The sequence below is a fragment of the Drosophila miranda genome, chromosome XR (genome assembly GCF_003369915.1).
Source record: "Drosophila miranda strain MSH22 chromosome XR, D.miranda_PacBio2.1, whole genome shotgun sequence".
In the NCBI taxonomy this organism is placed as follows: domain Eukaryota; kingdom Metazoa; phylum Arthropoda; class Insecta; order Diptera; family Drosophilidae; genus Drosophila; species Drosophila miranda.
Genome location: NC_046674.1, coordinates 10661955 through 10685692, shown reverse-complemented (window position 1 = coordinate 10685692; position 23738 = coordinate 10661955). Strand labels below are relative to the sequence as shown.

General features: G+C 40.9%; 1 protein-coding gene and 1 long non-coding RNA gene across 2 annotated transcripts; both read left to right on the top strand.

Moving 5' to 3' along the window:
* Positions 1–242: 242 nt before the first annotated feature.
* On the top strand, positions 243–2690 carry LOC117186713. The gene is made up of 3 exons (XR_004471650.1): positions 243–767; positions 838–881; positions 2426–2690. It is a non-coding gene; the product is annotated as an uncharacterized LOC117186713 (long non-coding RNA).
* Positions 2691–3082: 392 nt separating this feature from the next.
* LOC108153774 (glycine-rich protein 5) lies at positions 3083–4059 on the top strand. Its single transcript, XM_017283915.2, has 2 exons — positions 3083–3191; positions 3404–4059. Exons 1-2 carry the CDS (start codon positions 3147–3149, stop codon positions 3626–3628), a joined length of 270 nt encoding a protein of 89 aa, XP_017139404.1. The 5' UTR covers positions 3083–3146; the 3' UTR covers positions 3629–4059.
* Positions 4060–23738: the final 19679 nt, after the last annotated feature.

Genomic DNA, 23738 nt, shown 5'->3' with positions numbered 1-23738 from the left:
GAAATTAACCTTCAATTGAAGCGCTATCTGGTTTTACGACTACGAATATTAGTCACAATTTGCGTTCCATTCGAATTCGTTGTAATTATTTACATCGAAGATTGCGTTGACGAGACAGACAGACAGCCAGACAGCCAGACTTTACTCCGAAGGCAAATACTTTGGCGGGGACTTACAATTTCCATGAACAACGCCGACAGCGACGGACGGCGGACGACAGACAGACAGACAGACAACGACGATGCCTTGAATGCCAAAGTGGCGACGGCGACGGCGACGGCGACAACCCGTATACCTACGACAACTGTCAGTTTTGTGTATAATCTATATCTGTGGGATTGTTGTTTCTTGCAAATTTTTGTTTTTATATTTGGTTTTTGTTGCTGTTGTTGTTGTGTTTTTGTTTTGTGTTGCCGTGTATTGTTGTTGTGGAGCGTCTGAGAAGCGCCTTATCAGCGGCGCCTCCAGAAAATATGTCACACGTACGCGTCAAATTTTCTCAGAAAAAATAAACCGCAAAATAAGCATGATATGCCGCCAGATATGAGGCGGCAACATAGGCAGCCGCAGCCGCAGCCGCAATCGCAGCCCCCATGTGTCTGTATCTTTTTCGATTACGCAAAAAACACCCAGTGTAACTCAGGGACTCTCCAGGGACCTAGTAATTTGAATGAGCTTTTGACTTGTGAATAATATAGTTCTATATATTTTCTGGGTATTATTCAATAACAGATTCGTTTGATAAGGATCCCGATTCTATAAAAAAGGTAAGGTCAAGATCTAAAGATCTATTTGTATATATTGCTGAATAATTGTTTCAATTCCATACAATATCAGGCGGATGATCAACAGATCGAAGAACATCTCTTAGAATTTTCCTGGTAAGTTCTAGCCATAACTGAAGTGGATGTTTTTCCGAGCAATAACGCCATATATTGCTCTCTTAAATGCAATCCTTAAATGGACATTCCATGTACGCTCAACTATTATAAATTCACAATAATGTTTTATCGCCTCCAAATTCCAAATTTCGATTTATGATATTTTTTTGTTGTTTTTTTTTTTTGCAAAACAAAACCATAAACTTGTTTGCTTCGCATTCGGAAAAGGGGATACCCCCAGAAATAAAATAAATATAGAAAAACCAGGAAAAATAAAAAACCTTCATGCGCACACGCACACAGGGACTTACATATACATACATATGTACATATGTACATACGAGTGTACATGTGCTTGTACGTAAGATTTTTATTGCATTTGATGAACATTTAATTTTGATTTAATTTTTAATGATGCCACAGCATGCACTGTCCTCCCTGCCGCCCTGCCGACCTGCCCCCGTGTATATCTCTGTTATTATTTTATTATTTGTACGGATTGAGATACGTGATAATCGGTGATTATTGCCCCATAACTGCGGCCACCCACACCGCGGCGTCAGCGGGTTGGGGCGAGGGGTGGGAGGCCCACCAATAACAATGACAAACGATGTTCATATTATAGTATATATTATTGTTTATATAGATTTATTTTCCAATGCTGTCTGGTGTATGTGTTTTCGCGGTTTCATATACACTTTCGGACGGGTATGGCGATAAGGCAATCAAATATATTCCAACAAAACTTACATATAATGTCATTACGAACATTATAATCAACGAATCATTGAAATCTATCCATAATATACTGAGTTCTCATGGGTATTGTAGGATGGAATGAAAAACTCTGGTTTTTTTCAAACATATTCCATTTAAATTCAATGAGCAATAGCTTGGGATACAAATCGGTTCAGTAAATCCCCAAGATACATCTGAAAGTGTATCTTTGGCTTCGTTTTCAGATTCTATTGCTCTTTTATTGCAGTTGCATTTCGCAAATTGCCATGCGGCTTATTTTTATTTATTTATTTATTTTTTGTTTAAATTTTAATGATGGCCAGAGATGCAGCCCTCGAAGCCCCCAATCCCCCCTCCCCCACCCAATCACACGACAAATAAACAAATTAACTCTAAAAATCATTGAATTTGCAGTTGCATCGTGTGTTCGTGTGTAATGCCGATTGTTTAATGTAATTGTTTTGTTTATCAGTGTTGCAAACATCCCCCCAACGATGGGGCACAAGGGAAGTGTTTCCTGGGGAGATGCCGTGTTGCCAGCAAAATGCAGCAGTAATAAATAATAGCATCAATAAATAGAATAATTATGGGGGAATTTCGGCAGGAGAATCAATTAAATGTTTTTTTTTAATCTTTAACCCCTTTTAAAGGTCAATTCTACGAAGTAATCTATGCGATTAATGGTCCAAATATTTACTCAAAATCTCATTTGACCATCAATCGCTGGTCTCCGATCATTCGTTCTAATGAAATTTTCAGATTCCAGATAGTTTAATATTTATAGAATTTTTGTTCATCAATTTCAGAGAAACCAAATGAAAACGAATGATTATACTACGAATAAAGTGAGTGAGTGAGTGGACAGCAGGGGCGGGGACCTGCTGCTGGTTCTGGTCTAGTCTTTCCGATAAGATATGGCGAAACTATTCTTGTAAAATGAGTTTCACTTTTCCTTTAAATTCATTGGGGTTTTTTTTGTTTATTTTCCCCCTCCTCGACCTTGTACTTTGCACAATTACTTCATGGATTTCACAATAATAATAGAAGCAACGGCTAGAGGAAGAGCAATAAACGAAGCTACTAGTATAACGACAATGTCATCATTCTGTGGCACTCGTCGACGGAACAGCCAGTTGCCTCGGTGTTTCGTTTGGTTAATTATTTAGTTATTTATTAATCGACGCACGCCAAAAGCATGCACAGGGCACGGGAGCAATTAAACGATTGTCAACAATACAATTTATGAATATTTTTGTTTTTTATTATTATTATATAAAATTCTATTCAAAGTCAGTACAGCCCAGTCGCATGCACAGTCGAGATGCCTATCAGCCTCAAGGGGAAACGTATTACATGGATTGCCCTCAAGATTATTGTTTGGATTAAAGCCACAAAAATACTTTGGTCTCCCCACATGCCAGCCACAAAGCGTACTACCACTATATAAAGACCCACCGATCGTTCTGAATGATCTGTCTATAGTTTCTGTTTCAAACAACCAACACGTTGCCGGTTGCTGTTTTCGATATGAAACTGTCAGTTCTTACTTGGATTTCGCTGGCCCTGCTAATGGTGAGAGTTTTTTTTATAGTGGGTTCTCGAGGTGACTCCTGGGAGCGACCGAGGTGGGCTGCTGCAAGACGCGTCGGACGAAAAGGGAATACCACTTGTTCGATTCGGATTGTTTTCATTTAAGTGTATATCATCTATAGCTTGTTCTTTGGGGAAACCTCAAACTATCCCCAATCTATCATATTCTAATGATATTTCTTCCACAAAATTAGAGCATGGCTGCAGCTCAAGGGCCTGCCGAGGCGGCACAGGCGGGCATCGGTGCGGCAGCTGGAGCTGGCGCACAGATCGGAGCCCAAGCCGGCGGTGGGGCAGAGGCAGCCGAAGGCATGGGCGTGGGCATGGACGCGGGTGTCGGAGGTGGAGCCGGAGCCGGTGCCGGAGCAAAGGGAGGAGCCGGAGTTGGCGGTGGCGGCGGTGCCAAAGGCCGACGCTAGAGGCGGCGGCACTTCCGTTTGAAATACCATTTGGCTGTTGCTGTTTGTTTAGGGCACGCACTTGTGCGTCGCACTTGCCCCGTAACACTCTTGACTCCCTGTGGCACTCACACTTACACTCGCACACTCACAGTTGGTGGCACTCGTAACCCCCTTTTCACACTCTCGTACAGACACAATCGGAGTGGCGCCAGTTTTTACGAAGGAAAGATTGGTGAGATTGGAGGCGCTCAGTGTCATAATTGATTTGAAATTGCGTGGAGTCGCGTCGCCCCACTGCCTCATGCCCGCCCTCCACCCCCCCCCAAAATGCTGGAACGTACACCTCACGATTCCACGAATCGGCGCACTTCAAATGCCGCACTTTTGGCAGCTTAAATTCCATTTAATGCCATTTTTATGAAATACACCTTCAAAATGTATCTATCTGACGATTGTATCTGTATCTGTATCTACAAACGCTGTCGCTGTTGCTGCCTTCAAGGCAGGCCACAGAAATAGAAAACTCATCAGCAAATGTTAAAAATATCAACAGAATTTCCACATAAATCAAGTGATCAATAAATAAATAAAAATATGGCAAACACCGGTCCCCACCTCCCCCGTCCCCCTCCCCCTCCCCACTGCACACCGCACAGCAGTAGAACCCGCAGTATTGTGAAATATAGCAAATAATAAATAAAATGAACAAAAAAAAAAGAGCGAAAAAGTCATCGCAGTGGCCTGTGGCCGTTGTATTATTTTTGCACAATCATCGAAAGCTGATTGTTTACACTAGAGAGGCGGTGAGGGGTGGTGCGGGTGCGGGTGTGGCAGGGGGTGGGGGCTGGTTTTTTTTGGGTGGTTTTTTATGAGCGCAAACACTGGGAATGCTCGTCGATTGGAATTTCGCGAAAATATCGACAAAAATATATCGAGGGAAATTTAAGGGAAATTTCAGTTGATTTTTGAAGACTAAAGATTGGAATTGAAGGGAATAAGGCTATGTCTGGGAGAGCTGAACCATATTGCGATATAATATTTTAATATCTTATGGGTTTTCTTCCGCTTCTCATAACGTGCCCCCTAGCCCCCACCTCGCTGCTGCGTTTGAACTTGAGATGCGAGACAGAACTTTGCCTGCGATTGGCAGTGTCCTTGACATAAGCCATGGCTCATGCACCTGTCCCATCATCCGGCTGCCACTGACACGCCTTAGATAAGATTTCTTTTACTGTCAGCCCACGTTTCGGAGCCGTTCCCCGTGCCCCTCTGCACCTCTCTATACCTTTGGAGCTGTCTCCTGGAGTGATTATGCCAACATTGCTTGTGCTTGTGCTTGTGCCTCTGCAACTCTGCTGTCCCGCTGCCCCTCTCTGCTTCGAATGAACTTGAAACGAGTCACGTGCGAGGCGCCAATGTGGCGATATAATTGCCAATATAATCGCTGCCGCGCACTGATAAACATTTCGTGCATTACGTACGTGGTACAGTGGGGCCAAACACTGCCGCCACAGATCCCAATGGATATGAAAGCAGAGATTTTTGGATCTACTAAAAAAGAAGATTAGCTTTCGTAGTTCCCTTTGAAAGAAAGTTGACTTATTCCTTATATTGTTCCACTTAAGACCCCAATAGATCGGTGGCTTACCAACCATCGTAGAAGCAAAGATTTCAACAGATTGTGGATTTCACTTCGAAATTGATGGAGTTTTTGGTAGAAGATCTTCTCATTTTTGTTTGATTTAAATACACTCTCAAGAGGCCTTAGGCATTCCATGAGTATTTCTAGCATTAGCATTATTCGATGCCCCGGCCCTGCAAAAGTCTTGTTTTTTTGGCAATACTTCTATGAAATGTTCGTGGGCTGTTCTTTCAGGCATTCCTCATAGTAAAGACAGTGTTTTTGTCCCCTTCTCATTCATATTTTTAACACAACTCCGCACCACTGTCTCCAGTCTTCGCGGGACTCGCGTGTGTGTGGTCTCTGAACTCTGAACTCCGGACTGTGGCTTTATGTTTATTTGCAGTTGGAATATTGGAGCACTTTGCCTGGCCAGGTGTCTGCCTGCCACAGTTATGGGCGCTGTTCTGCGAACCATCCACTCGTAACTCGTAACTGGTAACTCGACACTCGACCCTCGACCATAGAGGCCCGTCCCGCGTGTAATTCCAGTGGCATTTGCCCATTAAAATTGATCAACTGCTAAGATTTCCAGTGGCAGAATTTCCAGAGAGACTCGCTTGCACTCAATGTTCCCACAATTTGCAATTGGCGCTTGATTTATGCACGTTTCCTATTTATGCAAATTGAATTTTCATGAGATACATACAGAGGATATATGTATAAGTATGCTTCCCAGCACCGATGGGCACTATGGCCAGCCCCATTGAACAGGAGACATTATCCAGTCGAGCCCTCCGTGCGGTCATAAGATACGGGTATGGGTATACCGCACTTTCAGTAGCTCGTCGCTCGTAAATCATTCACAAATCGCATTCACGTGAGGCTCAGTGAGTACTCACATGTGGCGGCAGGGGCCTCCTTATCGCGACCGGATGACCCATATACATACATAAATACATATATTATATAAGATATACATATGTATGAAAAGTCATTAGCTTTTGTCTAATCTCTTGGGTCTGGCGTTCCTGGCGCACAAAAATGCGCATTAGAAACATTAGGAAATGGCGTTTTGCACCTAAGCCACGAGATACCCGATGAATACCCATGAATATGCCCATGAATACCATCTACAACTCGTAGAATCATTAAAATCAATATAATGATGATATCTGCAAATATTTTTTAAGGCAATTCCCAAATTAATAGGCAAATATTAGCATTTGCTTAATTAGTTTTCAACTAATTAACAACCTAAATGACTTTAGCATACAGAAAATATACAGAAAGAGAGAGAAAGAGAGAGAGAGAGAGGGAGGAAGGAAGGAACTGTCAGAAGGGCGTAAAGGGCAGGCGGCACTGGGTGTTGCAGGAAATGCTGGGGGTGATTGGTGGGCGGGTTGGGTGGTTGGGTGGAAATTGCATTAGCCGCAAGCGTGACTCTGGCAAATGAAAACAGATGTGCGAAAAAAACGTGGAAAATCCCCTACAATTAAATGGAATTCGAATTCTAAGGAATATATATTTTTCTAATCTCTCAAGAAAGCCACGATTACAAAATACGTTTCTTGTATGCTTTGGATGCTATACAAATTGGGATGTTTGCCTCCAGAGACTAGCTCTGTTTAAACCAATATTGGGATTGGAGTCGTTTATCGATAATAATTAATCGATTTTGCTCTTCTAAAGGGGGAAAATTTGTTTTTCCAATGCCAAAAATGCAGATACTGTTCAAAAGCGATGCAATTTCTGTTTAAAATCGAATCAAAAGAGCATTAAATGTGCTGATTATCAAGATTTTTATCGTTTATCGATGATCAGTTATCGATTTATATCGATATTATCGTGACTTTTATGATTTATTACCTTATATGTTACATTGTGAGATATAATACCTTATATGTTATATTTTGAGATCTCTATACCTAACAATAATAGATCACATAGAGTATACGCAGAATTCCATTCATTAAATGATCATTGATCACCTTTTCTGAAAGCCACAATATATTATACAATAAGTGGAAAGTCTATAGTACATTCGTAAGAACATTCATTGATTATGTGATTTCGACGATCCCAAGTGAACTCCTAACTGATTTTCGTATGCCCAAAGTCGACACTTGTCATACTAATCGAGTGCTAACATCTCTATACACTGTTTTGATAATTAAACAAACAAACAGGCAATTATGCATGCATATTTACAGTTCCTACTGTAGTTCCTACTGTAGTTCCTACTGGCATTATGCATCGAAAAGGTGCTGGGCGGGCAATATGCGCCATTGGGAATTACGCATTCGATTTGCTAATTGCCACACGAGTGCCAAGTGCCACATAGTGCTATATATAGAAGCCCACCCGAAAGCGGCTGAAACTGCGTACTATTTTGGATGGAGATGGAGATGGAGGTGGAGGTGTATCCCCTCTCCGGACTGCCACTGATTAAACGTTAAAATGTGCATCGACTATCGATAATGATTCGCGCCTTGTGTGTGCGTGTGTGGCGGCTGTAAAACTACGCAATTGATGAGTGGAGTGTAAATGGGAACGTAAACGACGTCGTACATCGTCATCATTATACGTAGTACGTACTACGGGGCCCAAGCGATACGCTATTTGTATCTGTCAGATACTCTCGCCCGTACTCGCTCGCTGTTTGATTTATGAACTGCAAATGCGACAATTACTGTTACTTTCGCGATGCATGTATTTATTCTTTTGATTGTATTTTTGTTTTTTTTTTTTTGCTCAATTGAGTCTGAAAATCGTTAAAATATCTGTCATTGCCGCTTGCATAATTAATAAGTAAAATGCAAATCAGACATAAACCTTTCGTATACAGTATACAGTATCTCAAGCGGCATTCAGATACAGTATCTCTAATGACGAAATTCAATTTCTGCCAATGGACAAAAATGCTGCAAAGAAGCCAGCGGGTCGCTGCCACTGAAGTCGAGTGTCGAAAATACTCGAAAGATCTAATGTGAAATTGTGTTAGAATTTTGTGTGTGTGTGTGTGTGTGTTTTTTTGTCTATGAAGACTAGGGTGTACCTTTTAATTTCCTTAAAGTGAGTGAGAGTTAGTGGAACATTTTGAAGTTTTATCTACCAAAAAATAGGTGTAATTTTAATGATTTTTAATTAATAACTGTATATATAATTCTACCAAATCGTAGATGCTACATGGAAAACCTTTGGCTACTCAGACGAATATATTTAGAGGTATACATTGATCCAACTTGAGTGTCTAATACAATATACCCCAACGTAATCGATGTGATCGGCAAGAGGTATAGACAGAAGACAGATTGGTCTCAAGTCTAGACTCCACTTCACTCTCCACTCCACTCCACTATGCGATGCGATGCGGTCGAGCGATGCCAATTAACATTACAGCTACGATTCGTATACATATATTCGTACGAGTACATATAGAAACTTCAATTTGTGTGCAATTGAAGAACGGATACGCGGCTTTTGCTTTCTGGTTGTGCGCCTTATAAATAGACCTCTCAATATTTATTTTTGGCCACTCTTCAGCGTATCGTATCGTATCGTATCGTATCGTTGTACTCTATGTACTCTCGTACTCGTCGCGCCTTCGCCGAACGCTTTGATGTGTATTTTTAGACATTTGGGCAACCAAATGAAATGCTTGAAATCATTTTCAAAGCTAAGTGGTTGTTTGTATTTGTTAATAACTTAAACAATAAACAGCACACACCAGCAGCATTCGATGCTCGGATTTGGATACGGGGGATTCAATCGATCGAAAGACTCTGAAATATATGACGGGGAGGGGAGGGCGTCACTCATTGAGGCTTTGGAGGCTTCGATGCTTCCAATGGGTTTTGACAACTCTCGGATCAGCAAATGGAATTGCAAATTGGTTTTTATTATTAGATCGGGCAGAATATTTATAATTTGTTTATAAACATTTCACATTCAGAGCTAATGAATTCTCTCGCCAGTCAATCATTTTGTTTGCTTCTTATGAAATTATTGTGTAGTTTATGCGATTGATTGTTGGTTGATTTCATCAGAGGGTTTGTTTTAGATGGTTTTATTGGGGGTAATCCATTCATTAACTGCTCAATTTATTCATTGTTCGAGTTGAGCGAATGATGAATGTTTCATCAGTGATTTATTTCACTTATTTCTTGGCTTTTCTTCTGCATAGACATACAAAAGTAATTTCACATTTAAGAAATTGAATCGATGATACTTTAAGATACTCTTATACTCTCTATATTCATAACTCATTTATTCATGAATAAAATACAAATATATATTTGAATAACTTTTACATAATTAACCGTTTTGTCAAGTCTTCTACTAGTCTTCTAATATTTTTAAAGTCTTAAACTGGTTTTATAATACTCTTATACCCCTCATGAACTACTATTGTGGTAATCTCAGGCATGTTTAGGTCTTATACAATTTTTATACTGTTCTTAAATGTATTTTTTACTCGTATACCATTCTTATAAAACTCTTATATTACTCCATAACCTTTCATTCATTCTTCCTTTTAATTAGAAATATTTTAAGTTGAGTAAAAAATTATTATTGGGTAAAAAATTATTATTATTCAAAGCAATCGAGAGATATCGTGGCTGAAGCCATCTCAAAAATGTCCCCAATCGATTAATGAATCAATGGAAAACAATTAGCTCCTTTAATCGAATTAAATTTTGCCAATTTTAACCGAAATGTTTTGCAAGAATTAGAGAAAATTAGCAAAAAAAAAAAACCCTAATTAAAAGAAGGTGACAAAATGGAAACGCGCCTCAGGGAATTTCACAAGTTGATTATCAGGCACGCGAAATCGTCGAAATTAGTTTTATTTCGAAAAATTCCATGCCACAAGCACAAGAAAACAGCCATAGAGAACACACACTGAGAAGCGTGCCCGAGTCACGCACTCGAGACGTGGAGGGAGGGGATCGGACCGCAAGACGAGCGAGGGGCTCGTTCTGGGAGGAGGTCTACGACTTAGATGGAGCCTCAGACCCAAACAGAGCTTCCCCCGAAGCGCATGATCATCATGAGCATGGGAGCGCGAGCACGAGCACATGCCGTCGAAAAAGTTCTTTCACCTTTAATTTTAGTTTCATGTTTCAGATCGTGGAATCGTCGCTCGGATCCGAATCTTTCCCGAATGCCAAGTCGACTGGGCGTATATTTTCAATGTCAGAAGACCAATAGATAAGGGCGGGCAGCATTGATAAGGGGCGGGGCTGGGGTCTCGCTGACTGGGAATTATAAACAAATTTATTCGCGCGTGGCAGAGAGACCGAAACAGAAACCGAAACCGAGACCGGGACCCGGGACCGACAACGATAGAACGAAGCTCAACAGGTGGCGTCGCACTGACGGCCGACTCTTCTCCTACGGGAAAGATGGCAGGGCGGGTGCATGATTTCATTCATGCTATCAGCAATACTCACACTCGAAACACTCACACAATCGGACACTCACACTAGGACACTCCGAGCACTCCAAGCCACTCCGAGCACTCGTTTTACGACATTTTCTTATATTTTTGGCAACAATTTGTTGATTATTCGGTTGCACTTTTGCCGCTTATCGATAGGAACATTTTTATAGCATTCTATTTCCGTTTCTCTGCCTCCATTGTATCGATTATTTAATAAATAATTTATTTTGTTTCGCTTATCTTTCGTCGCAGAGTGGTTTTTGCGTTCTTTTATTCGTTCGACGGCGGAGCGACGGGGTGGCGGAGGGCCGGAGTGTGCACCTGCCAAAAAAACATATTGTTTATATTCGGGCGCGAGTACTAGTATTTTGTTGGAGTATCTGTTGGATTGTATTTCTTGCGCTTGCTCTGTGGAATGCGCTCCTCTATGGGTGCTCTCTGATAAGCCCCACCGCCAAATCGAAGACCGTTGGAGCTGCCTCAAGGTCAGCGGCGATAAAAGCGGCTGTTTCCTTTTTTTTTGTTGTATTTATTTTTGGGAACATTGGAGTGCAGCGCGCAATCAATGATTGAATAATAGAACTGAATGATTGAGTGTGGCGGTGCAAAAGACAGCAAAAGAATGAATGGATATACGATAAATAGTAGGAAAGCAATCGAATTTGGATAAAGATAAAGAGTGGAACTATGAATGGAGTGAATGAATTGACTGATGGGATTGCGAATACTATTACTTCTCCTAAAATAACTCTAACTCGTATTCTGCTCGTATAATACTCTTATGCTTCTGTTATATATAACTTTCCTACAATATCTTTATTTTTACTCTACTCTTATACGTACATACATACGTATATACTTATATACTTCCTTTACTACTCTCATAAAACTCTTATATTGCTCTAATGGAATTCTAATATCATATTAGTACCCTAATACTCCTATAAAACTCATACACTGATCTCTTACAACTCTTATATAACGCTTATACAACTGCTCTTATGCTGCTCGTATACAACTCCTTTAAAACTTGTATACATCTCTAATAATGCTCGTATACTTATCTTATACTACACGTATACGTATCTTATACAACTCGTATACTCCGCTTATACAACTCCTATACAACTCGTATACAACTCTTATACATCTCTTATACATCTCGTATACAGCTTTTATACATCTCTTATACAACTCTTGAACTGATCTAATACAAATCGTATATTACTCGAATATTGTGAGAGTGAAACGAAGTTAATACTTGGATGCACTTTTTATATCTTTATTTCTCCAAGCACTACTTCCTTCCTCAGATGCGCCATGATCGATCGTCTATTTCCATCCTCCTCTCAGTGGTCGTATATTCGGTACTATTAAAGTATGGCCCTACATTTACGGACCCATAATATATGCTAGTGAAGCCGTAATGACTGATAGGAGTCTTCCTACCACAATACCGTTCTTATACTCCTCTTGTACTCCTCTTGTACTCCGCTTATTCTACTCCTATACTGATCTTACACTTCCATTATTAATAAACTATATTATTCGAGTAATTCATGGGCATTCCTTTACTCATTCATTCTCGGAGTACTTGCTCTATTCATTCATTTATCCATTCATTCATCTGAAACGACCTCGCCAATACATTCATCTGAAACACACACACACACACACTTTTTGTGGGCGTGTGTGACATTCGAGCATTCGTTCGCTAGAGATTGATATCACATCGAAGAAAATGCCACAAAAACCAGCGAAAAAATAGATTGATCGAATCGAAGTCTGGCCGCAAAAACATTTGCTCAACTCATTTGAGGCTTTCTCGTGGTACAGTGTGTGGGTGGCACGGCACCGCCACGGCTGCCCCCGTGATAGGCCCAGGCCCCTCCTTCTGTGGTGTGGCGGCGGTGGTGGTGGTGGTGGTGACTGGCACATGAAGCGATCACTTGATCGCACGTGAACGCCATTCGAAGCGATTGCGAAATTCCGACAAAAAAATTAGAAAAATGTGTGAGACCCACACCATGCCATGCCATAACTCGGGAATGGATCCGTACCGCAGCGCACCGCACATACAGGGGGGAGGGGGGACGACGCTTATTATATTTGCATAAATCATTTTCTGTTCCGCTGTTTGCCCATGAATTTCCAATGTTTGTGCACCATTCGGTGGCCCCAATTCTCGCGGGTTATTCTTCTTCGCCGTGCCTCAAGTTTTTATTGCATTTCGGGTTTTTGTGCGCCAAGCCAAACCAAACATTTCAAATGTTCAAATACAAATAGCAACAGCACCAGTAATTTTTATGGCTTTTCTGTTGAAAAATGCGCAAAAATGTTTGGATCATTTTTGGTTGCTCTCCACTCCTCTGGTCGGTCTCCTCTCCTCTGGCCCCGTCTCGTCTCGTCTCGGAGGAGATTGAGATTCTGTTCTGCTGCCATTGCAATTTCTATTTGTGGGTGAAGTCTATTTTTGATTCAGTTTTTGTTTGGTTTTCTTTTTTTGGTCATGTAATCGTTTGGATCTTGTTGCTATTTTTGTGGTTCTGTTGGCTTTCGCCTGTGTGAATGTGAATGGGGTTTATTTTTGTTGCGGATTTTTGATTGTTTTCTGAATGTGTGAAGAATGTGTATTGGATTTCCTTGTGCGGTGGTCGGCAGGGGGAGGAGGGATAGGGAAATGATTGAGAGGAAGGCTTTTGAAAGGCGATTCTTTGACAGTTTTGGGGTCTTATTTACGTTGAATTTTTTGCTTAATTGGGAATTGGAGATTTGTAGATGGATAATTTATTGATGAAATCAATTCTTGGTAAATAAATGGATGGATTTCTTGATGAATTTCTTTGGAAATCGTATTGGAAGATCTATTGAGAAATAGAGACTTGTGGATAGATTCTTTTAGGCTTTTCTTTGATCACATATCCACTGGTAAATGAGTCTGCATTCTGAAATATGATAACCTTTTTGCTTTTTGATGAATCCATTTGTATATTGAGAACCAAATGGTCTACAGATTCACGATCACTATGCCATCACGTTCCACCTGTTGAACGTATCGCCAGCGTCTAAATGGTCCAACATTTAGGTTTCTGTTGTTGTTGTTGTTGTTGGCCCCATACCTTGTAGCTCTCCGGTTTCCGCCCCATTTCCTTTTCAGCCAAACACGTGCCGGAATTTACACGTTCCCCCATCCCCACCCCACCGTACAGTCGACGCATATCAGGTACTACAACAAGCAACAGCGAAATACCAAAAAGAAATGTGGTTGGTATTTTGTTGTTGAAAAATTCAATCGAGAAACGAAATATCACTCATACGCCGCGTGGAAGGTATTCGAAGAGCATAACATCACTCATACGTCATGTGGAACGCACACGCACCAGACTCCCTCCCTCCTTATCTATCTATCTGTTTTCCTAGCTGGCCCCCAGAACCCCCACCAGCCCACCCATATATATGTATGTATATATTGGTTCATTCACAGTTTTGTCTGTTCCCATATCGTATTTCCTACCATGACGCTCTGCTCTGATCAATGGAAACGCGTCAAAAGCCGCCACCGCCACCGCCACCGCTGCCTCGAAAGTGAATAACCACTTGTGAATGCAACACCACCCATCCACCGAATGGTAGCAACTGCCCCCAACCTTCTCTGCGATCCGTCTGGCCATCTGTTTTGATGCGGAGGTTAAACAACAAACAGACACATAGATGCACGCGCGCCACAAAATGCACGCCCACATGCGAAAATATACGCAGCCCCCTTTCCCCCCACAGCCCCCCCAGAGCCCCGTGAACCCTGGAAGAGCACGCTCCAATAGCCTTCTCGGAACAACCTTCTGATGTCTGCCTTCTGCTTGCCTCCTGTTTGCCCCACTTTTGACCGCACGCGCAACAATATTCTGCCATATGCAAGACATCAACCATGGGGCTGTTTTGTGGGGCAGGCATTCTGGGATGATGATACCCCGTTCGAGACACCCGACGGTTGCCACCGATGATTTATGCAAGACGAATGGGGGCACGGGGTGGCATCTTTTGGGTTATGGAAAATCGCATTTTCGCTCCAATTTTAGACACTGCATTCGCGCACTCACTTTCGCCTGCTGTTTGCCTTCTCTTTCGCCTTTGCTCTGGCTATAGCTCTTTCTCTATCTCTATCTCCATCTCTATCTCTATCTCTAGCGATCTCTTGTTTACGCGAAATTCCTACAAAGTCTAGAGAGACGGAGAGGCCGTCGCCCCCTTTTTTTTTGTTTCAATGCGATTCGTATCGGATCGGGATCGGTATGAGGATGGGGATGGGGATCGTATACAAAGTATCGTATTTTGCTGAGGTTTTTTTCGTTTTTGTTGTTGTCTTTTGGTATTTTGTATAGCGCGTGTGCAGGTTTTTTGATTTATTTGCTGACTTGTCTACATTTCTGTCTCTCTGGCTGTCTGGCTGTCTGTCTGGAATTGTAGTTGGTACTGTGACTGGAAACGTGTGTGGTGCACAGGTTGCTGGAAGCGGAGAAGCCGCACTGTAGTCCAGTTTACAATTTTTTGCAAATTCGTTAAAAGTTTGCCACAGAAAATTTATTTCTCGAGAAATTTCCATGCAATTTTGGTTCAGAAATGTAGGAATTCATGAAATCTACTGATGTCTAAAGAATTGAAGATGAACCAGGACTTACACTCTCCAAAAAAACATTTAGAAGGGGCTAAAATGTTCAATAGGAGCTATTTTTGGAACTGGTTCATTAATGGTTCATTAATTTATTCAATATAAATCGAATGAAATCGAATTTGGGAATGTGGATGAATGTCTCTATAAAAATATTATAAATATTGGGAATCAATCTCTTCAGACTGTACCAGTTCTACGGAACTAGTTCATTGCTCGGGTGAAAGGCCCTCCTATGGTTTCCAAACAAAACTAGTTTTTTGAATGATTGACTGTGAAAATAATTTGTATTTCCGTACAATTTTGTGACTATTTTCGATTAAATTTCGCTTAATGGTTCATTATTCGAACTAGTTTGAATATCACGTTTCCTTTGACCTTTTTATCGAGGGCATCGCGGGGGGTTTCACTTTCCACAAAATCAAACCAAAAACTCCTTTAATTTTCGTACTTAAACTGAGTTTATTGCCTCCGCTGCTGCGATCTTTTTTTGGCCAATTTATGATAAGTGCTTAATGGGCTATCTCCTCCCGCCCCCTCTCCCCCTCTCTCACTCCCTTGTGACTTCCTCTCCTTCTCCGTTTTTGACAATTTTTTGTGGTTTTTCTGCAACAACAACAACACACACGATATTCATATGACAATCATTTAAATGTTTTCTGTTTGGCCTGTCGCCGTTCTGTTGCGGCCTGTAAACACAAACGCGTTAATAGTTTGCCATTTGTTGTGTGTAAGTTTTTTTTTTTTGCAACCTCTTTTTTCATTTCATTTCATTATAATTTTTATTTATTTCCCCTCCCCGTCTTTTGTTGCTTTCCGGGGCGACACGTGCCGTCATAAAATATATTATTGACCAAAAGAGAGACAATATTGACAAATCCAATTAACTGAAGAAGAAGCTGCTGCGGAAGATGGGATTGGAAGTGGAATTGGAATTCGAATTGAGATTCAGATTCAGTTTGGGGTTGGACCTCCTCCATCCCAGAGGAAAACAAAGATTATGTTTCAATTGTTTAAATTTTTTTTTTTTTTTTGATAGATTCAATGACGTCAGTGGTCTTTAAATTTTCTGAATGACTCTCTGATAATTTGCCGGCATTTTATCAGCGAAAGAAATAAACCCCTGAAAGATAACCCTGGCGCGCGTGATATATAAGTGTATTTCTATTCGCATTTTATATGGCAGATGAATTTGCAAAAAAAAAAAAATACAAATCGCATGTGATTTACGCGAAAGAGTCACACGACGGCGAGCTGCGACGATCACGAGTTGGTATTATGATTGGACCCATCCGATGGATATCTTCGAGCGGGGAAGTACTTTGGAACTGATTGCGCTTTAAGTGTACCAAATTGGAACGTGATATGGGGGTGTGCTGTGGATTATCTTCAGGTTATCTACGGTCATTTGACGTCAGTCAAATAAAGAGAGTGCTCGAAGGGAATTGATGTGAAATTATGTGGCAAATAGAGGGAGAGAGAGATATTAAAGGGTGGATGGGGTTATAGGTGGCATTTTTAAGGGAAATAGGGAAGAAAGGGAATATATGTTTTGAACATTATTTTCATACAACATTCTCTTGATGATTTTTCATGAATTACCACCAGATCTGCCTAGGTTATTGTTCTGCCTTCAAGGGAACTCTGGCAAAGGATTAGTTATAAGAATTTAGGTGGGATTTTTGCCCGGCTTTTCTTTGAATTAACTTGAGCTTAATGAAGCTCTTTCTAGATTATGTTTATTTCTACTGCACAGACCATAAATCCAAACCCCTTTTGGGTAATACGACATCTTAATCCACTTTTGAGGTCTAATCAAATCATCATCGGAGCCACAAACGACAACCGGAGACGAGCGAGACATCTTCCTCCTCTGAGAAATCACGTAAAAATAATCAAAGAGTTCTCTCAACCCTCTCTCACTCTCTCTGTCTCTCTCTCCGTCTCTCTCTGGCCTTCTCTGGTGCTGATATTACGTCAGTGCTGCTGAGGAATATATTTCCTTGGTGTTTTTCTTTATTTTTGAGGAAATTTAATAATCGTAAAAACAAAAGAAAAGGAAAAAAAAAACAAGAGCAGCAGAATAATAATAAAAGAGAGACACAGAGAGAGAGAGAGAGAGGGAGAGGGAGGTATATATATATCGAGAGAGAGAGAGAGAGAAACATTGCGGCATATGACAAATGTGCGATAGCGTTAAATAATTTTTATGATGCGTTTGCCATAAAAGGATGGGGCCAAAGGCGGGGAGAGGAAGCACATATCACACGAGCAAAAGAAGCCCCCCCTGCTCACTCGCTCACTCTTACTCCTTCTCCTTATCGCTATCTCTTTCCACGTTTGGCACTCGTGCCAGTGCCAGTGCTTGTGCTGCCGGTGGCCTTCTCTCACTTAACTAATCAGCGGCACGTGTTCTTTTTGCAACAAAGTGACAATTTCCTCTGTCGTCTGTTGTGTCTACAGACCATCCATATACAAATATGTATGTACACACTCCGCCTCTCCCCTTCTCTTCGTGTCACCTCTTTCACTCCTTCATTTGTATCTTTTTTCTGGGTTTTTTCTTTCTTACGTGTGCTTTAATGGATGGGCATTAATGGATGGAAAAAATGAGTTTAAATGGACTATGGCTATCGCTTGTAACAGAAGTAGTGCCCACCTTCAGGGATATAGAAAAGAAAAGGCGGGAAAGTCGGGAACGTTTTTCATTGAATTATAAATCCAAAAATACGCCTTTTAACCACGATTTCTATGGGTTAATATATTTTAAAGAGTTTAAAGTAAATTTTCCAAAGAAATTACTATTTTCTTTTAAGGAATTCCCAGGGTATTCTCCCTGTTCATCAACTCTTTCGGCTGCTCATCAACCAGAATATTTTGTTTGTATTTATTCTTTGGTTTTTCTTTTTTGTTTTTTTGCATTTCTTATTTCTTATTTCTGGTTTTTGTTTAATTTGTTTATCGCTTGCGAGAATTGCAACTGTTGCGGAAATACTACGTGCCGAAATGGAACGGGCCCACAAAACACGCCCCTCCACACACACACACAGCCCTCCCCTCCCCCCTTGCAGAACGGGCCCCCACCCATCGAGAACTGAAACTCAAAATCCCCCAATTCCGATTCCAATTCCCATTCCATTTGTTTGTTTATTGATTTTTAATTCTGTCAACATTTCATTGCACAAAAATAATGACAAATGCTGTTCTGGCATTAGCCCCGAAACGATCCTAAGGTCTTAGAGCAGCGGCGACAGGCAACATTTTTCGCTTCGGTTCGCTTCGCTTCTCTTCCGGCAACAAACGATAGACGCAAAAAACACAACGTCAACGTATTGCGTATACGACGAGGTGTGCCAATATTTATAAAAGCTTTTCAAGGCACGCAAAGGGGAAAGCGGAAATGTCTAATGTCTACCGTCTGGTGTCTGATGGATATATCGCATAACAGATATTAGATAGGGGAAAATACTATATGCAAGATAAAGATAATGACATTGAGCAAAAGGCCTGCAACGTCATTGTAATTTTTCATTTGATTTTGGGGGATTTCCACAACTTTTGCACATCTAACAAGTTTTTCCTGATTTAAATAAACACATAAATACCTCTTTATAGTTGAACAATATTTAACCACTAAACCGTGGACATTTTTTTTTTTAATGGATTTCTGTTTTATGTTGTGTTTATTTGAAATTTAAATTTCCATTGAATTAAATATAATTGACTGCCGTTTTATTTGCTTTTAGAACTGCCTTTGGTGGCTATTTATACAATTTAATCGAATTAAATTTTTACCCTTTTGTGGCATGTGGGATGTGGCCTGTGGCCCGGCCCGGCCTGGCCAGCGATTAATTCCAAATGTGATTTCCAAACAGTTAACAATCGCAAATTACAACAATTTTACGAGTACCGTGCCGGTAGCCCTAGGCCCCCTCATCGAATGACAAAAGCCAGAAGTGGAAAAAAAATTGACAATAAAAACGATTGAAATTATCGACACGCGTTGGTAATTGAAACTACTGCGATTATAATGCTTTATAGTCATAGTCATAGTCATTCTTGGACAATAAAAAAAAGATACACACGTGTGTTTTTTAGGCCACATTTCAATCATTTTCGGACACAATTGTCCAGGCAATTTCGTTTATTGTCGGTCTACAATTACATCCATGATAATGATAACGATAATGATGATGACGATGACATGGCCGATATTCGATGATAATTATCGTTTAAGCTGTCATTCGAAATTTCATTGGAAATTTCAATTGCGTCTTAAACGACATGGAATAATATATAAATATCCATACACAGGTTAAAGCTCTCCCAAATTGAATACAAAAAAAAAAAAAACCGGGGGCTAGAACAGATGGACCATCGTTCAAAGACCGGGATTAAACGGATGTATAATTTCGATTCCGTTTCCCCCGGTAATTGCCCGACAATTTGCGTTTTTTTTTGGGAGATGGGGAATGCATTTCTGACATGACACACACGACGAGCAGACAGACAAACAGCCCCGGCAATTGAATAAAATCACACACTCAAACACTCGCTGGCTATAATCTGATTCTCATACGAGTGTGTGGTACTCATTCCCATTCCCATTCGCATTCGCATTTGTTTGGCATTTGCATGGCAATGACACACTAAAGCCAGCCAATGGCATAAACATCACAAATAGCATAGCATAACAATCGAATAACAATCGAAGCTGGAAATTGTATCGATTTGTGCGATGAACGGCCGGCGGGGGAGGGAGGCAGTAGAGATAGGTGATAGGTAACAGAAGAGAGAGAATGAGAATGTTTATCTCCTGCTGGGGTGGGGGCTTTTTAGGTTGAATATAAGTTGCGGTTGTTTTGTGGCATGTTGGGGAAGGGTTGCCGAATTGACGGAGGGGCACTACTGCATTACACGTGACATGTTTTCCCATTCCTTTAGAAATACATAGAACTTGATTTCTTCTGGATCTATAGTATATTTTGTCTAGTATTATTTCTAGTATTTATAGATTATTGTTTGTTTTTTTTCTAATATTATATCGAATCTTTTTAGTATTTTTCTAATATTATTTCATTTTTCTTTTTAGTATTTTTCTAATATTATTTCATTTTTCTTTTTAGTATTTTCGTAAAATATGTTCCATTTTTTTATTTTTTTTTTTATTTTTTTTTTTTTCTAATATTACTTCTATCCTTTTTTTAAAAGTATGTTTCAATTTTTATTTCCAGTCTTCTTTTTCAAAATTTTTTTTCAATATTATTTACAGTTTTATGTTTTTTATTTTCTTAAAATTATTTCTGGAATTTTATTTATTATTTTATTTAGTGGGGTATATTTATAGTATTTTTCTGGAATATTTATTGGAGTATTTTAATGGTATATTCTAGTAGTATTGCCAGTATTTTTCGAAAATGATTCTTTTTCCACAATCGCAGATTTCCCATTTCATTCCTCAATGATTCCTCATGCTCATTTTGATCTCCATCTCGTCCGAATCTGCAATGAGTGGATGTGACCCATATACCATACTCTGCCACACTCGTGTTTCCACGACAAATCCACCTTTGATCTGCGTGGACGAGGTCATACCCCTCTTTGGATTCGATCGAAGCCCACATCATACGGAGCCCGCCATATGACTCAATGACTTGTGCGAGATCGTAGTTAGCCATTTACAGAGTGGTTCCGAGTGAGTACACTCAAACCACTCGTACGTACACTCACATTCGTACAGCGACACTTTGCACTTTGCCCATAAATGGCAATGCCATAGCGAGCGGGCGCTGACAGCAGCAACAGCGGCAGCAGCAGCAGCCAACGCCAACGTTTACTACGTTCAACCCAAAAACAAAAAACCAAAAAAAAAAAAAAAAAACGAAGCTTTCATTCATAAAAATCGCCAAAGGAAGCAGCAAACGCTGGCGCTGACTGCAGCAGAGACTGCGACAGAGGCAGCGACAGCGACAGCGCGACACATGCCCAAATTTGTGGCATCCGCCGCTTGTGGGGCGACGATTCGTGAGCGGGCGATTAGACGACGCCGACAGCGGCGTTGACTGCGACAGCGACAGCGACCTCATTCGCAGCGTCAAATGCTAATTAATATTTTTGTGTGCTTTTTTTTTTTTTTTTTTGTTTTTTTATTTGCTGCCTTCTGCCGCTGCTGCTGCTGTTTATGGCTATCTCCCTCATTTGGGTTTTGTGAATGAGCGAATGTCTCTGTGCTCTTCGCACTCGCACTCGTTTTCCTTTGCTTGGCGATGATCTGCTCTCTGCCCTGCCCTCTGCCATTCATCATTGTCAGCGGCAAGCATCAGCATCAGCATCATGGCATTCGGAATCAGCGCGGGATCAGCAGCAGCACAGTGGTCCGGTCCATTCACAAAACACAGCGACACACTCACACGCACGCACTCAGAGATACACCCAGAGATACAATCACAATCGCACACATATGTAGATACAAAAGTGGAAGTCCGGAACTGGGCGCTTTGTGGCGGTTCCTATCAGATCTGATCTGTAATTAGTCGAATAGATCTGGAATGAGAATCAGAGACGAGTCAAGAGACGAATGAGGTTCAGAGACAGGAGAGGGGCATGACAATCATTGAAGGAGAGTGTTTAATCTGTGGAGAGAGGGTGGTAGCCACATCACGGGCATCTGTAGAGAGGGGATACAATCATTGGGTTTCATTTCATATATTTACTTAATGGATGTGACACTGACAGAGAAATGTGAAAAAGTTAAAAGACCTAGCTGGAATGTAAACTAATTTATATAGAAAAAGTATTCAATATCAGATATTTATCGATATATATAGATTATAAATACTAATGGCAACAAATATCGAGGGGTTTCTGATGGAGAGATCTACTTCTGGGGCTTGCTATATGTAGACATGCAGTCGATCCTTATGTAGCACGATTATTCAACGATTATTCGATAAATTTCGATAAACGTTAAACGAACTTTGAATCTCTTCGATTGCCTAGGATAATAATTTTGTCAAGTGCTTTATTCATGACATTCCAAGGCAATATGATCCATTCGATTGAACTTTGAACTCCCCCACCCCACCCTCCACTAATTGCCAAACGACAGATCATTAAGATCTCCGTTAATCGTGGATGCTGGTTGCCCAACAGCAGCTTCGTCAGCGAGAGCGGCCTCTGGAAGATTAATGATGTTTGTAAATGGATTTTTGAGCAATTTTGTGTGTGTGACTTTTTAGCCAAAAGCCAACACCGATTCGAACCAATCCGATCCGATATGATCCACTGGCGATCCACCAGCTTCGGTGGTCGGGTCGGTCACTTACAGACACGTGGAGGCGACGATAGAAATCTGAGGAATGTAGGTTGATGCTGATGATCATGGCTTAAATAGAAGTGAAAACTACAGACACGTTCCAGTCATGTGTTTGGGTGTTTTTCGGGTGGAAGGAGGAGGAGGCCTCGCTGCTGCTGTTGCGATGATTACAGCGTGAGACGCCAATAATTGTTGGAGCTTGTTGTTGCTGTGGCTGCTGCTGCAGCCGGCGAATGTTGCCCAAAACCGGCGCAAGGCAGAATGCAGCGGAAAAGCCACTTAACTCCAACCAGCCACAGTCGGTTAACAGCGGTGGAGAGTGGGTGGGGGATGGATTGGTTGTACGTTGCACCCACCATCTCGCACTCCTCTGCGCACTGCCTGCCCCTTTAGCTGGCGGCAACTTGTTTGCATTGCCACTCTGACGACAACGATGCAACACCACTGGCAATATCAATTTGTGTGTTCTCTCTCTTTCTCTCTCACCATCTTTCTTTCTGTTTTGGGATTTCAGTATTTTTTCTGTAATTTCTGTGTCTGTGTGGTGTTTTTTTTTTTTGTTGTTCCTTCTGTGGCCTGCTGAACCGGTCTGCATCCGCATGCGACATTTTGTATGCCATTCACATTCCATGGCAGCTGACTCACACTGCCACTCTGCCACGCATCGCATCGCATCGCATTCGAGCTGCGTCGGTGGCTACTGCCTCTTGCTCTGTGCCACCAACTCGAAGTAGAGTCTCGATCCATCCATATCCGCCACTCACGCGCGCAATATGCTGTTTCCAGCTACAGTGGCACCACACTAGAAAGGAAGATACCGACATCAGGTAGATGTTTTGATTTTGATTAGTATTTTTGGCGGTGGCAGAACTTCAATGGAAGTCTGTCTTCAGAATGCTAAAATATTTTCTGGTATTGTTTTTTCTAGTATTATTTCAATTATTATTTCTAGTATTAGTTTGTAGTATTATATCTAGTATTTTTCTAGGATTATATGCACATTTTTGTTGAAATTTTTTGCATATTATTTTTGTATTACTATTTTCAGATTTTTATTAATTTTTTTTTTTTTACTGATAT